This window comes from Capra hircus, chromosome 4 (assembly GCF_001704415.2).
Source record: "Capra hircus breed San Clemente chromosome 4, ASM170441v1, whole genome shotgun sequence".
In the NCBI taxonomy this organism is placed as follows: Eukaryota; Metazoa; Chordata; class Mammalia; order Artiodactyla; family Bovidae; genus Capra; species Capra hircus.
The window spans coordinates 55,949,543-55,966,023 of record NC_030811.1 but is presented as its reverse complement, the minus strand read 5'-3'; the positions used below and the strand labels follow the sequence as shown (position 1 = coordinate 55,966,023).

The 16,481-nt window shown below is 39.7% G+C and overlaps 1 protein-coding gene across 1 annotated transcript in view; it reads left to right on the top strand.

Moving 5' to 3' along the window:
- LOC108635899 overlaps window positions 1-14,911 on the top strand; it is a 139,252-nt gene extending 124,341 nt beyond the window's left edge. The window contains exon 5 of the mRNA XM_018047501.1: window positions 14,622-14,911. Within this exon, the coding sequence (XP_017902990.1) occupies window positions 14,622-14,911 (290 nt within the window). The remainder of the gene's footprint in view (window positions 1-14,621) is intronic.

Here is a 16,481-nt window from a genome sequence, read left to right as displayed (position 1 = left end):
GTTCTTTCTGCTGAGTTTATGTGGCAGCCAAGATGAATGAAAGTCACTCAGTCGTGTCTGACTCTTTGTGACCCCGTGGACTATACAGTCCATGGAATTCTCCAGTCCAGAATACTGGAGTGGGTAGCCATTCCCTTCTTGGGGGATCTTCCCAATCCAGGGATTGAACTCAGGTCACCCGCATTGCAGGCGGATTCTTTACCTGCTGAGCCACCAGGCAGCCCAGGTAGATAGTGAATGAAACCTTGAGTGACCTATGTGCCTTGCCTTTTAGGAAACAAGTTCTGTATCACCTTTTTCCATTCCAGAATGGTTAAACTAGGGTCACTGCCCCCCACCCCCTGCCCCAATTATGAAGAACTAGGGAAATTAAGCACCATTCTAAAGACTTAGGGAAAAAGTAGACTTCTGAAAAATGATTTAATATAGAAACTAAAAGAAAAAATGTAAACGCTATTTTGCATTCTCCAGAAGAGGCAAAAAGACACAGTCCCTATGATAGGAGCAGAAAGCTGTTAAGAAGAAAAGCAGGCGGAATTTTAGTTGAGATGCAAAAGTAACAATGCGAAGAAAGTAAATATGAAACATAGGAATTAAAATCTTCTATGCCTGAAGTATAGAAATGACCCTGAAAAGATTTTAATCAGTGATTGGAAGACAAACAAGAAACAGTGTGTTAGACTACAAATGAAAGGAATGAAGAACTGAAAATGAGAAAAGATAGTAGTAGGAGGTCAGAAAAGGAAAAAACCTACACAAATTAATGAATCATAGATATTTTGAGACTGAAGCCACTCAACTGGAACAGAAGCAGTAATCAAAGATAAAGTTGAAGGCAGCTTGCCTAAACAGAAAAAAGTAAGGTTTGAGTCTGCATATTGAAAGGGCTTCTGTTTCAGAAAAAAATTTAAAAATCAGTGAAAGTAATCCACAATTACATATATACTAGCAAAATTTTTGAGATACAAAGATAAAGAAAAATGTCTGCCTACAAAGGAAAAGCAACCACTATCAGCTTGGTTCCTATTCCCTTTTACAGCATATAAATAGCAGAAGATAATTGAGAAATTGTTCCGAGTTTAATGTAAATTCAGTAAATCTGTACCTAAGGTGTTGTTCATGTGTATCTCATTAACCAACATGTCATTCCTGAAAAGAATTATTTGAGGATGTACTTAAGCCAACTGAAACATGAATCAAAATAAATTCTGTAGAGCTGTTCTGTTTCATAAAATACAGCTGTTGAGCACTTGAAATGTGGCTAATTCTGAGATCTGTAAGTATGAAATACACATTGGGTTTTAAAGGAAAAAGGAATAATGTAAGAATATCATTAATCATTTTATATGGATAACTTGTTTAAATATAATATTTTGGATTTATTGACTTATATAACATAATTTATTGAATTAATTTTACCTGTATGACTTTAATAAATATAGCTACCAGAAAATTTAAAATTATACACATGGCTTCTCTGTGTTGGACAGTGCTGCTCTAGATGATAAATTATTATGTTAAAGCACTGTTGAGCACCAAAACTAGGTCAATGTATCGTTAAGTCCAAAGTTAAGGATAAACAAAGGCAACACATAATGTTAAACAGAGTTCTTAACTGTGGAACTTCTTAATATTAAAATATCAATTTAGAAACAAAATATAAAAATTCATATAACATCAGTGAAAGAGAAAAGAAGAATTGGAAGGCTACCTTTTTGTTGTTGTTGTTGATAGGTAAGAAGTGGACTTAGTCAGAGAGAAGTACACTTCACAGACAGAGGGTGGGTCATTGCAGAGGGCGAGTACAGTGGCCTCGAAATGTGGCATAGTTAGCTTTTATGGGTTGGGTAATTTCATAGGCTAGTAAGTGGGAGGATTCTTACTAAGATCACAGACCTGGGTTTCAGGACCTAATAAAGCTCAGGTTCTTGATGTCTCATTACAGAAAGAATTCCGTGAGAGACAAAGTGATAGGTAAGAAGTGGATTTATTCAGAGAGAAACACACTCCACAGACAGATAGTGGGTCATCACAGAGAATGAGTTCCATGGCCAGGAAGGCTAATTTAATAATTTCATACAGGCAGGAGTAACAGAAACTGGGTTGTTATTGATGTTGACAGATAATAAGAGAAAAAGAATATAGGAATGTATATTTTTAAATTTAAAGATAACTACCATAGTTTTCCAATTATTACAACTATGTATTATTTCAATAAATAAAGACATCACTTTGCCGACAAACGTCTGTATAGTCAAGGCTATGGTCTTTCCAGTGGTCATGTACAGTTGTGAGACCTGGACGTTAAAGAAGGCAGAGTACTGAAGAATTGATGCCTTTGAACTGTGGTGCTGTAGAAGACTCTTGAGAGTCCCTTGGACAGCAGGGAGATCAAACTAGTCAATTTTAAAGGAAATCAACCCTGAATACTCATTGGAAGGACTGATGCTGAAGCTGAAGCTCCAATATTTTGGCCACCTGATGCGAACACCAACTCATTGGAAAAGACCCTGATGGTGGGAAAGATTAAGGGCAGAAGGAGAAGAGGGCCTCAGAGGATGAGATGGCTAGATGGCATCACCAATGGAATGGACATGAACTTGAGCAAACTCTGAGAGATGGTGAGGGACAGGGAGGTCTGAAGTGCTGCAGTCCATGGAGTCACGAAGAGTCGGACATGACTGGGCAATTGAACAACAGCATTATTTCAAAAGGCAAAACTAAAACAAAAAAATGATCAGCAAGAATGTTTCAGGCAAGCACAAGGAAAAAGGAGATAGCTATGGCAGTGTTGAACTTTATGAAAAGCAGAACTCAGGAAATAAAGAGCTGAGTCATTTTCTATTGATAAAGGTTGTAGTCCACAATGCAGATGTGATAGCTGTATACCTTTTTTTCTACACATAGAGTGAATCTTTTCTTTAAATAAAGTGCCCATGAAATAGTTACAAAAATTACCCTGTGTTGGATGAGTGATGAACATCAATAAATAACCTAAAGCAAGATTTGATTACATAGAGCATAATCTCTGACTATATTGTTATAAAATATAGAAAGCAAACAGAAAAAATTAAGGAAAGAAGAAAAGGAACAAAGAAAAAAAGAAAATGGAAGAAAAAAGAAAAGCCGAGCAGCTTACATAACAACAATCAAAAATACTTTAACCATTTGATATACGTTTTCAGAAACAGTCAACTTTTGGGTCAGAAAAGAAAATAAAAATTTTCATTGCAGTCTTCTTAGAAAGGATAGTCAATGGGAAGTTGGCATGCCAAAACTGGTGACTTGTACCAAAGCTATAGGCACAAATACTCTGCTGAAAAAAAAATTAGGGAAAAAAGAGGAATATAAACTTATTCAAAGTAGAGGGAATGAAAATATAAACCTAAAAGCAAAAACAGATGAATTAGAAATGAGAAAAGCAGTAGAATGTATAGATTCATGAGCCAGCCCCTTAAGGCAACAAAAGTAACCTTGAGAATGGCACTCTCCAGAAAGCCTGTCATGATAGAATGTTTTATATTGGCACCATCCAATGCAGTAGCTACTAGTCACCTGTGTCTGTTATGCATCTGAGGTGTGACTGGTGCAACTGAGGAAGTAAATTTTTAATTTTATTAAATTTTAATTTTTAATTGAAGTATAGTTAATTTATAGTGTTGTGTCAGGTATATCTGAATCACTTTGCTGGACACCCAAAATTAACACAACATTGTGAATCGTCTGTACTTTTATTTATATATATACTTTTTCAGATTCTTTTCTACTGTAGGTTATTATAAGATATTGAATATAATTTTAAGCATTCCTTGGCATTGCCTTTCTTTGGGATTGGAATAAAAACTGGCTTTTGCCAGTTCTGTGGCTACTGCTAAGTTTTCTAAATTTGCTGGCATACTGAGTGCAGCACTTTCACAGCATCATCTTTTAGGATTTGAAATAGTTCAACTGGATTCTATCACCTCCACTAGCTTTTTTCATAGTGGTGCTTCCTAAGACCCACTTGACTTTGCATTCCAGGATGTCTGGCTTTAGGTGAGTGATCACATGATCGTGATTATCTGGATCGTAAAGATCTTTTTTGTTTAGTTTTCTGTATATTCTTGTCACCTCTTCTTAATGTCTTCTGTTTCTGTTAGGTCCATGCCATTTCTGTCCTTCATTGTGCCCATCTTTGCATGAAATATTTCCTTGGTATCTCGAATTTTCTTGAAGAGATCTCTAGTCTTTCCCATTCTAATGTTTTCCTCTATTTCTTTGCACTGATCACTGAGGAAGGCTTTCTTATCTCTCCTTGCTGTTCTTTGGAACTCTGCATTCAAATGGGTATATCTTTCCTTTTCTCCTTTGCTTTTCACTTCTCTTCTTTTCACAGCTATTTGTAAGGCCTCGTCTACAATCATTTTGCCTTTTCTTGGGGATAGTCTTGATCACTGCCTCCTGAACAATGTCACAAACCTCTGTCTATAGTTCTTCAGGCACTCTGTCTATCAGATCGAATCCCTAGAAATCTGTATGCAGGTCAAGAAGCACCAGTTAGAACTGGACATGGAACAACACACTGGTTCCAAATAGGGAAAGGAGTACATCAAGACTGTATATTGTCACCCTGCTTATTTAACTTATATGCAGAGTACGTCATGAGAAATGCTGGACTGGATGAAGCACAAGCTGGAATCAAGATTGCTGAGAGAAATATCAATAATCTCAGATATGCCGATGACACTACCCTTATGGCAGAAAGTGAAGAAGAACTAAAGAGCCTCTCAATAAAAGTGAAAGATGAGAGTCAAAAAGCTGGCTTAAAGCTCAACATTCAGAAAACGAAGATCATGAAATCTGGTCCCATCACTTCATGGCAAATAGATGCAGAAACAATGAAAACAGTGAAAAACTTTATTTTTGGGGGCTCCAAAATCATTGCAAGATGGTGACTGCAGCCATAAAAGATGCTTACTCCTTGGAAGAAAAGCTATGACCAACCTAGACAGCATATTAAAAAGCAAAATACGTCCATCTAGTCAAAGTTATGATTTTTCCAGTAGTCATGTATGGATGTGAGAGTTGGACTGTGAAGAAAGCTGAGTGCCCAAGAAATGGTGCTTTTGAACTGTGGTGTTGGAGAAGACACTTGAGAGTCCCTTGGACTGCAAGGAGGCCAAAGCAGTCCATCCTAAAGGAAATCAGTCCTGAATATTCATTGGAAGGACTGATACTGAAGCTGAAACTCTAATACTTTGGCCACCTGATGTGAAGAGCTGACTCTGTCGAAAAGACCTTGATGCTGGGAAAGTTTGAAGGCAGGAGGAGAAGGGGATGACAGAGGATAAGATGGTTGGATGCCATCACCGACTCAATGGACACGAGTTTGAGCAAGCTCTGGGAATTGGTGATGGACAGGGAAGCATGGTGTGCTGCAGTCCATGGGGTTGCAAAGAGTCGGACACGACTGAGTGACTGAACTGAATTGAATGTAACTTTATTCAATTTTAATTGATCTAAATGTAGTCACCACATATGAATAATGACTACCATATTGGACAAAACATTTCTGGAAGGTGAACAGAAAATAAATAAGTGAAGAAATACTCAAAACTATTAGTATATCAGTTAGTTCAGTTGCTCAGTTGTGTCTGACTCTTTGCGACCCCATGCACTGCAGCACGCCAGGCGTCCCTGTCCATCACCAACTTCTAGAGTTTGCTCAAACTCATGTCCATAGAGTCAGTGATGCCATCCAACCATCTTATTCTCTTATTATTATTGTATAGATGAAGATTAAAATACAAATTGTCATAGGAATCTATGCTAACTGAATCGAATATTTCTAGAAAATGGCAGTTTTTAAAGGGATATATTGACTTCTGAAGAAATAGATATTCTCAGTACAACTATAACAAAAGAAGACATTCAAAAGTTTGTAAAATGATGACTTTGCTAGAGATACTTTGGATCTGAAGAGTTTTATAGGCAGTTTTATTCAGATATAAAGGAACAGATTATTCCCATGATAATGACTACATAAGAGAAAGAATTAGTGGCTAATTTCCTCATCTAATATGCAAAAAGTCTTAAATAGAATTCTAGTAATGCAAGTCTTAAGTATACTACAATAACAATACAATATGACCAAGTAGAATGCATTATTTGAGTAATGCAAGGTGGCTTCAGTATTAAGAAACATTTTAGAGTATATTTCAGATGTCATATAGACATGACTTTTAAGACCGATGCATGGTTATCTCAAATCCTCACCCCACATCTGTTTCAATCTCTAAAATTCAATCAGTGGATTTTTCAGGGGTTTCTCTACGTTTCTTCTTATTATCTCTGTCTGTCTTTTCCTGAGTCTGTTGAATTTTTTCCTATACTTTCTGTCTTGCGGATGTCTATTTATTCTTTTCCAGACAACAAAAGACACAGTCTTTGAATTCTCTCCCCAATATCACTTTTGCAAAGTAACCTGTGTGTGAGATATTTACTCTTATAGAGTGGCGGTTACATTGCAGTTCCACATGCTGCTGCTGCTAAGTTGCTTCAGTTGTGTTCGACTCTGTGCAACCCCATAGACGGCAGCCCACCAGGCTCCCCTGTCCCTGGGATTCTCCAGGCAAGAACACTGGAATGGGTTGCCATTTCATTTAGCATAAACATGGATGTCAGACTTCTATGTTCTTTGAAAGTTCTTCACTTATTTTTGCAAAATATGGTTCCAGCTTGCAGCTGTATTGCTCTGCCTTCTCTTTCTCCTCTCCTTTCCCCCCCTCCTTTGTTCTTGCCCTTCTCTAAATTCTGTTCATTTTGAATGAAGAGTAATTTAACTCTTTCTTTGTTGTTTCTCCCTCCTCCAACCAACTTCTGTCATATCAAGATATTTTCACCACAGCGTTCCCTAGAGGAAACTTGATTCCATCTGGAAAAATAGGTTTTTTTTTTTTTTTTCTTCTCTCATTTTTAATATAACACATCCATAGATGAGAGGGAGACAGAGAGGTAGAGAGAAAAAGAGAGAAGAAAAAACACCTGATCATCTCAATAGATGGTAAAGTCATTACCATTAAATATTTTATTTCTTGCAACAATCACCCAGACAACTAGCTTATAAAAGAAAAATTTATAATAAAACTACAACAGAAAATTCTATAGACATGTCTCCTTTTGAACTCGAGAAGCCAAAATAAAGGAGGAGGTCTTGCACTATCAGATAGATATAAAGTTAAAATAAGTAAAATAATGTGATTTAGTTGCTAAAAAAGGTTAATTTAATATGATAACTCAAATAAATCCTCACATATTAGAGAATGTAGAATATGTCATCACAGATCAAGTTATATTATTATATTTTGCTGCTGCTCCCCCAACCTCAGCATATATGATATCTGAAATGGAATTAAATTTTCCCATCTCTTTGAAATTACAGAAGATAGAACTTGTGAAATGTTTCTAAAACCAAGATTTAGTATATTGAAAATAATAGAGCAGTACCTGTATATCTGATTTAAAGATATTCAAAACATTATTAATCCTTTGCCTTCCATACCATCAGTAGCATTTTATTTTAGAGAGCATAAAACTCTTCATCTGGGCTTTATTAGGTTCATTCCAGACCTCTGTACCCAAGCCCCACTTTTTCTACTCCTGGGAATTTTAGGAGCCTTATACTCTCAAAAGGAGAGAATGTCTACGAATGCCATGTCACAGATACTTTGAGAACTGTTGAAGGTTTTCAAGGTTTTTTTTTTACCCCCACCTTTCTGGAGAATTAAATCTCTCTCTCTCTCCTTTTTTTGTAGGACTCTAAGTTCTCAGCCTTCTGCCAGCCTACTGCTTGTGTATTTTTTTTTTTTTTATTAGGAACCAAGTTGATAAGTCACTTGTCAGATTTAAATGGGATTACCACATCACCTTGGGCTCCTCCTGCCAGCAGTTTATCAAGCTGCCATCATTAGACACACTTTGAAATGAATCTGTAGTTATTTTGCATTTAGAGTCTCACTTTCTTGCCTTCTTGTCTTCTCTTAACCCATTAAACTCATCTTGCATCATTCATGTCTCCCAGCAGCCTGAACTTCCTTTAAAGGGAAGTAGTGAAAATCACCCAGTCGTATCCATCTCTTTGTGACCACATGAACTGTAGCCCGCCAGGCTCCTCTGTCCATGAGGATTCTCCAGGCAAGAATACTGGAGTGGGTTGCCATGCCCTCCTCCAGGGGATCTTCGTGATTTGGGGATCTTCCCAACCCAAGGATTGAAACCGGGTCTCCTGCATTGCAGGCAGATTCTTTATTGTCTGAGCCTCCAGGAAAGCAAACATGCAGAAGGTTCTTTCTAGTATCAGATGGGATGTATCTTTATTCTTATGTAAGGGGATATCTTTTTCATAGTAAAAAATGCAGAGCATTTTGCTTGATCTACACTATGTGTGTGTTTATTGACTCACAAATAAAATACAGTGTGGTGTATCACTCTGAGCCCTGGATTAGGAGAATGAGAATTTTGGATCAAAGCAATTTGTGTCTTCTCTGTAATCTAGGTGATTTGCTCTCTTGGAGTCTTAATGTCTTAGTGTTCAGTAATGCTTCAGTAATACATCCTTTGGGTTGATTTGATGATTAAATGAAGTAATGCTGGTGAAGGCATCATGACAATGCCCAGAACACAACAATTACTGAACAAATGTTGGTTACGTCTGGATCTGAGCATTTGTTCTTCTGATAAGCTCATTGGTGTGGATGTGGACTTTGTGATTCTGGAAGGTTTATAATCGATCTGAAGTGTTCATAGGGTACCCAAAAAGTTGTCTTTGTGAAGAAAGAAGATTTATGGCAGGGGTGGAGGGGGTATAACAGGAAAGGAGGAGGTTATGGGCATTGGATAAGAGTCAGGAACAAGTCAAAGGAGAGACAAAAGCTGGAATGGGGAGGGGCAGGGAGTGGAGTGAGCAGAAGCAGATGAGATGGAGTGGGCTGAATGGAGTTGCTCATCTGCACCCGAGCCGCAGTATTTTTGGTACCCTGAGGGCTTAGTTTATCTATGATTTCCCTCATGTGGTTTTTGATATTATTGAGAGAGACCTGTGTGACTCTGTTTCCATGTTTTTGCTTCTACTTAGTCAGAAGGATTTTTCATGCTTTCAAAGTCAACTGAAAATAAGTTAGAGCAGGGGAGTTTTTATTTTTCATTTTGCCAGAGCAGACCGTTCCAGTGTCCCTGGAGATGGCTCTGCCCACATTTGTGGAGGATCAGAAGAGAAGTTCTCTCCCCTTCTCCTGGAGTTCAAAAAGGAACTAGATGGGATGCTCACTGAACTTCTTTGTCCATTTCAAAGTCTTGAACCATTTCTCTCGACCGTGTTTATTGGGGAGGGGTAGGGGAAAACCAATTCATTTTTCCAAAGCCTGGCTCTAGTCTGCAGCAGTCAGAGGCTGCCTTGCATTTTTCTGCCTCTCCAAAGTTTTTTGAGCGCAAGGGTGGTGTAATAAAAGTTTCCATATGTCTTGCAGCATCGACAGAGCTCTGAGTGCTCCACACTTTCCTGGAGTGTTGGGGTCACAAAAATATTAACATATCCCCTTCTGTGGATGATTGGCATGTTATCAGTGGAGTCATGCCCCAGGCATAGCCATTGTTTTGAAGTCTTCCAATTTTGTGCTGTGTTGTTCATCTAAAGCAGACTGTTGTCAAAAATTTACCTTCAGAAAGAGATTAAAACAGATAACAGCAAAATTCTCCTCATAATGCTTTACATTATGCCAGCTTCCTGGATCTCCCTTGGGTTTGTGCCGCAGGGCCAGGTTATAGATGATAAGACACTAATGAGCTGTTATAATTAGATCCTTGTGGATGGAGCCCAAGTTCTACTTAAATTGCAGCTTTTATCAAGTCAGATAATGGCTGGAACACTCCCGGACAGGGCTGGGGCTTTGATATTGCCCTTCTCTAAAACGTTTATTATTATTTTAGTTTTTTAAATTATTGTTTGGGTTCAGTGAGAAGGGTAATTTTTTCCCCTATGTTATCATGCTATGAAAATTTTCTTATCTCAGTCACGATAGAAGTATTTGCTGAAATAAGAGTATTCTCATTTGAATCGCATAGTCATCATCTGTGTGCTTCCTCTTCATGAATATGGAGGAGATCTTTGCTTATATTTTCTTTCTTGAAATGCAACTTTGCAGAACACGATTCAACTCTAGGCCCATGAACTGCTCCACCTTCAGCATTTTCTTCTACCTTGCTGCTTAAACAGAAACCTCAGTTCATCTTGCTACTTCCCTCTTCTTCCTCTACACCCAATCAATTACCAAATCCTACTGATTCTACATCTCTTAAATTCACCCATCTCTCCTTCATTATCACCAGGCTTTTCCAGATCCCTCATTTTCTCACGGCCAATTTGTGTTTTGGCTGATCATCCAATTCTAGACTCTCGCACACTTCCCAGCTGGAACGTCCTCTGAATTGCTGGATCCCAGCATTTTTTTCTTCTTTTTTTTTTGAGCAAAAACTATCCACTCTGCCTTTTTAAGTTAAAAACCAAACCAAAACAAAAAAGAAATCAAAAACTATCCCAAGAGAGTAATTGTGCTTTGGACTCTCAAAGGTCAAGAGAAACAGGCCACTTCCATTTAAGTTTCCCAGAATATTAAAAAATGAGGAAATGCCAAAATAAGTTATAAAATTTTAGTGTGTTATAACTATGTACTTCAGTTCAGTTCAGTCGCTCAGTTGTGTCCAACTCTTTGCAACCGCATGAATCTCAGCACGCCAGGCCTCCCTGTCCATCACCAGCTCCCAGAGTTCACTCAGATTCATGTCCATCGAGTCAGTGATGCATTTAAGAATTAATAATTTTAGCATGAGGAAACTATGCCATGTAGTTATGCCTTTCACAAGATGATTGGAAGATTTATTAAAATACCAATTCCTAGTACTTTATAGGTGGTATTTTTTGGATAGGGGGAACACCTTTATGTTAATGTGATGAGCATACCTATAACATTTAGTAAAGCATTTGTCTGCAAACAACTGAAGACCTAAGAATGTAGTAAGTAGGTATTTATACATCTCACATCTAGGAATCTGCCTATTTATTGTAATTGCGTATGGGCCAGTTCATCCCAAGGGAACCAGTCTCATTCATTTTTCTATTTCTAGAGCCCAGAGTGGAACCTGGCATATTGAGGGAAATAAAAATGTGTCTACTGAATGAATGGGCTTCCCATGTGGTGCAGTGGTAAAAAATCTGCCTGCCAATGCAGGAGATGTGGGCTTGCTTTCTGGGCTGAGAAGATCCCCTGGAGGAGGAAGTGGCAGCCCACTCCAGTATTCTTGCCTGGAAAATTCCAGGACACAGGAGCCTGGCGGGCTACAGTCCATAGCATCACAAAGAGTCTGACCACGACTAAGCCACTGAGCACGCACACACATATTGAATGAATAAATGAAAGAACGAACGGAAATGGGTGGGGAGTTTACTGTTAGGCTTCACTTAGGTCAAATTTAAGAAAACAGGCTGCTGCTTTGATCTTCTTCCTAGAACCAGAACTTTGTTAACATAGGACCAGACCTGCATTAACAGGTCCAAATCTTCTCAAGATATGTGTTGAAGACTCTTAAGCAGCTTTTAGGAAAAGCTGTCATGTATTTCAGGAGTTTGAGGGTTCTGTTTCCTGCCCTTAATGTGCTTTACTTTTCTCCTGATTGACACAGAAGCAGTTTGGCTGTGGGACACCCCCAGGAGGTCAGTTGTGACCATGATCATTAAAAGGGGTGTTTTCAGGACTTCGCTGGTGGCTCAGTGATTAAGAGCCTGCCCACCAATTCAGGACTCATGGGTTCGATCCCAGGTCCAGGAAGGTCCCAGATACCATGGAGCAGCTAAGCCCATGGGCCACGACTGTTTAGCCTGTGTTCTAGATCCAGGGGACTGCTGAGGCCATGTGCTAGACCCCGTGCTCTGCAACAAGAGAAGTCACTGCAGTGAGAAGCCCGCACACCACAAGTAGAGAGTAGCCCCCCACTCACTGCAACTAGAAAGGAGCCCAGCCATGAAGACCCAGCACAGCCAAAAATTAATACATTTTTGAAAAAAGTTAAAAAAAAGATTGTTTTTGGATTCATGCTTGTCCTTGGTGAAGGTTCAGGAATCCTTGTGAGATGCTCCCTTCTGTGTGTGAAGTTCTTTGGATCTTAAATGTGGCCTTCAGGCACAGTAAGCTGTGGCGCTTTCTTATGTTGTGGGCTGTGGATGGCTGGTCAGGGAAATATTCCTGTGAGCATTGGATCTATTCTCTACGCCACCCATCACATGCATTTTACTTTAGCTGAAACTGCTCCTTATTGCTCCACGTGCACCTCCTCATGCCCCATAATGAGTCTTTGCGTGTATTACAAAAATGTCCTTCTTCTGCATGGATGGGGTAGGAAAAGCCAACCCCCTCTGTGTGGACACAGTTCCATGGGTGCATGACTTGGAGACCTGACATTATATCTGAGCAAAGATAAAGGTTTTCTTTCCTCTGAGAGGAGTGTAACCAGCACTGGGTAATAATGATAGGCATGCCCTCAGTCTCTAAAGAAATTACTTGCTCATAGACTTTTAAACTAATAACCATTTTTATTATTTATTTTAAATATTTATTTGTATTTTTATAAATTTTAATTTTAGAATATTTTTAGAGTTAGAGAAAATTTGCAAAGATGGTACAAAGAGTTCCCATATACCCCCTTTCAGTTTGCCCTATTATTAAGCTCTTATGTGAGTATGGTATGTTTGTCACAATTAATGAGCCAAAATTGGTAATACATCATTATTAACTAATGTACATGCTTGATTGAAATTTCCTTAGTTTTTCCTAATATCCTTTCCGAGTTTCAGGAGCTGGTCAGGATACCACATTTAGTTATCAAATCTTCTTAGGTTCTTCTAGGTTGTTACAGTTTTTCAGACTTTCCTTGTTTTTTGATAAGCTTGCTTGTTTTGAGGAATACTGGTCAGATGGTCAGATATTTTGTTGAATGTCTCTCAGTTGAGATTTGCCTAATGTTTTCCCTATAACCAGATTGTTTTAATAGGCTTTATGATTATTTAGGTATGGCAAGGCCAGAGGATGACTGCCATTGAAAAGATAATTTGTTGATCTTCACAGATCCCCCAAGAGGGAGTACATGTTATACCACAGAGGCCGCTCTGGAAGCACTGGGGTTGGTGTGAGGCAGAGGGAGGAAGGGACACTGGGCAGGAGTCTTTGTGTGGTTTCTTCAGTAAGGACTGGTTCTCCCAGGTGAGCAGGCTTAGGATTGGCTAGTCTGAATAATGTTAGTGGGCTCTGGGCCATAGGGACTCTTCCTAGCTCTCTGCTACCTGTCTAGGGTCATCGGGGCAGGTGGATAGTGACTCAGGACATGGAAGCTTAGTAAGGGAAGTGTCGTGCTGTGGACTCTGGTTTGGTTGGTTTATATCTGAAAAGCGTGCCCCTGGGAAGGGGACTCTTCTTGGAGAACTGGGGTGGGGGGAGATGAGGGAGGGAGGAGGCCAAGGCAGGGTGACTCAGGGATGTGATCTGGCTTTCCAGAACAGAGCATGTCTGGGGTATGCATGAAACACAGGTGTTTTACAAAACAGTCTACAGAAGCTAGAAACATGCTTAATACATGGGGTTCTATATTGTGGGGAGAAAGACTATGGGGATAAAGTGCCATTTTCAATCCATCATATCAAGTGTACCTGATATTGGAATAACTTATCATTGTTGGTATTGACCTGGCTGATCAGACCCTAATTTGTGGCACTGTACCTACTTCATGTCTGCCTTGAATATTCATCTCATATGTTCGGAGTGTTTCTAGGGTAGGATTTAACATTCAGTGTCGTTTTCCTTGAGTCTTGAGCTTCCAGAAAAATGAAGCTGCCTATAGTGGGTTCTGGCTCTCTTTGGGGTGGGTGTCTCCATAGAATAGTCTTGCAACTTGGGTCTTAGGCAAGATAAATTCATGGGGAGACTTGTGTCTGAACATCCTGCGTGCATGCATGCTAAGTTGCTCTAGTCGTGTTCAACTCTTTGTGACCCCATGGACTGTAGGCTCCTCTGTCCATGGGATTCTCCAGACAAGAACACTGGAGTGGGTTGCCGTGCTCTTCTCCAGAGGATCTTCCTGACCCAGGGACTGAACCTATGTTTGTTACGTCTCCTGCATTGGCAGGAGGGTTCTTTACCAGTAGTGCCACCTGAGAAGATGTCTGAACATCTTACTGTTCTCCAAAATGGTAGTCCTTTGTATACTTCCAATTGCTGAATAAACATATCAGTGAATACTGACAACTGTCAGGAGTTAGAGTTGATTACCACTGAAATGAAACAATATATATTTGTAATACTTAGCTGTGCGTTAAGATACTCAAGAGTATGAACTTATTTTTGTATATAAATTAAAAAAAAATCCTGGTTACTCCATAAGTTGCCTGACTAAAATCTTGGAGCCCTCCAATGTTGTTGGGGATCATGAAAAATACGTCAGTGTTCCTGCTCTGCTTTTGAAAATTCTGAGTTGGGCAAGGCAAGACGTGGAGTTGGTTGGGAACTCACCTGCATCCCTTTATTTTTCCCCTCATGCTTCAGGGTCTAAGTCGCAGAACTGTCTGTGGAACTCCCTCATCGATGGGCTCACAGGGAATGTCAAGGAGAAGCCACGGCCTACGATTGTCCATGACCCCCGGCCACCTGAGGAAATCCTTGCTGATGAATTGCCTCAGCTCGATAGCCCGGAAGCCTTGGTGAAAACGTCCTTCAGGTTTGGTGACTTGCAGCTCAGTTTGTTCCTTCTTGTTTGCGTGTGCAGTGATTTCAGTCCAGTTGGATGCATCGTCAGCGTGGCCAGAAAATTACCTCATTTCTTGGCACTTACTTAGAATTGATGAAGTAGTGTTGGAATTAGTGCTCCCTGGACTTGTGGCTGGATTTCCTGAATGTAGTGAGGACTGTATCAGTAGTTAAGTTGCTGTTGGTACTTAATTGGTATTGGCATTTAAATGCTGAGGCAAAGAATTTACTGATATTGGCAATTTGAATGGGATTAATGAGTCTTTTGCTTCAGAGGAGGTTGAAGCATGGAGATAAGCGCACAGAGAAAAAGCACGTGGTGGGAATAAATTCAGCTGGGTGCCTTTAGCGTCCCTTGCTGGGGGAAGATTTCTGATTGTGAGAGGTGTGAGGGCTGCGGGCTCCTGAAAGGAAGTGGGGGATCTTCTTGTGTGGTTTCCCAGGTGGCTGTTGACTCTGTTCTTATTCATCGTTTAGTTTTGCCTCTTCCCTCAAAAGTCTCCTGTGTTTTGTTTTCAGATTGTATCCCACTTTTGTCATAAGGGGGGGGGGTCTCTTTGCTGTCTCACCTGTATTAAATAAAAATCAGACTGAGTATGGATGTGGTATAGAAGTGACTTTTTTCTTCAGTGGGTCTTTTCAACTCACTTTTGAAATACATAGTCATACTGGTATCAGAAATGAAGATTTAATGATTTTGCCAGCCTGCCTTCCTTACCCCTTCCCTAATTTCACTGCTTTCATTTTTCTTTGCATTGTATAAGACTTTCATACCCTCCACATGGCTAGTCGAATGCATAAACTTCCCTTTTCTTCCCTCATAGACAAATCAGACAAGATTTGGAGTCCAGGAAATATATTTGAAAACTGTGCTCTCCTTTGCATGCAGGTGATGTGTGTAATCACCCAGTAAAAGCCATTTCGTTGTGCAAAGGTTCTTAGTGTGGATTGAATTATAGATGAGTTCTGAAAAGGAGTGATGAATAGGGGGTTGGATTTCTTTATATAACATGACGGATGCAGTGGCGGGACCAGAATTGCAAGGCAAATGCTTTTCTTATTCCTCATAAGGGTTTGGTAACTGCATTGTGAGGCTTAAATAAAATAAAACCCACTCAAGTAGAGAGAATGAACCTGCAATTCTCTGCAAGTGACTGTGGGGGAAGAGGGGAGGGTGAATGGCTCTCGTGGTCTGTGTGTTCCCATCTCCAAGCATCTCTGGTGGAGTCAGCCCCTTTGTATACTGTCTTCTGGTAGCTATGCCTTCCACCCCAAACCAGCTTCATGGTCTTCTTCAATGAATGGCTGAAGAGTTGCTCTCATGAAGAGAACAGCTTATTTGTGAACCCAACTCCATTACCATCATCCCTTCTCTTTGCATCCCCTCCGTGCTCTTTAATAGAGAAACTGTACTGATGGCCATGAACTTCTTCTTTTTTTTTTTTTTTTTACTTTATTTTACTTTACAATACTGTATTGGTTTTGCCATACATTGACATGAATCCACCACGGGTGTATACAAGCTCCCAATCCTGAATCCCCCTCCCACCTCCCACCCCATATCATCTCTCTGGATCATCCCCATGTACCAGCCCCAAGCATCCTATATCCTGTATCAAACATAGACTGGCACTTTGTTTCTTACATGATATTTTACAT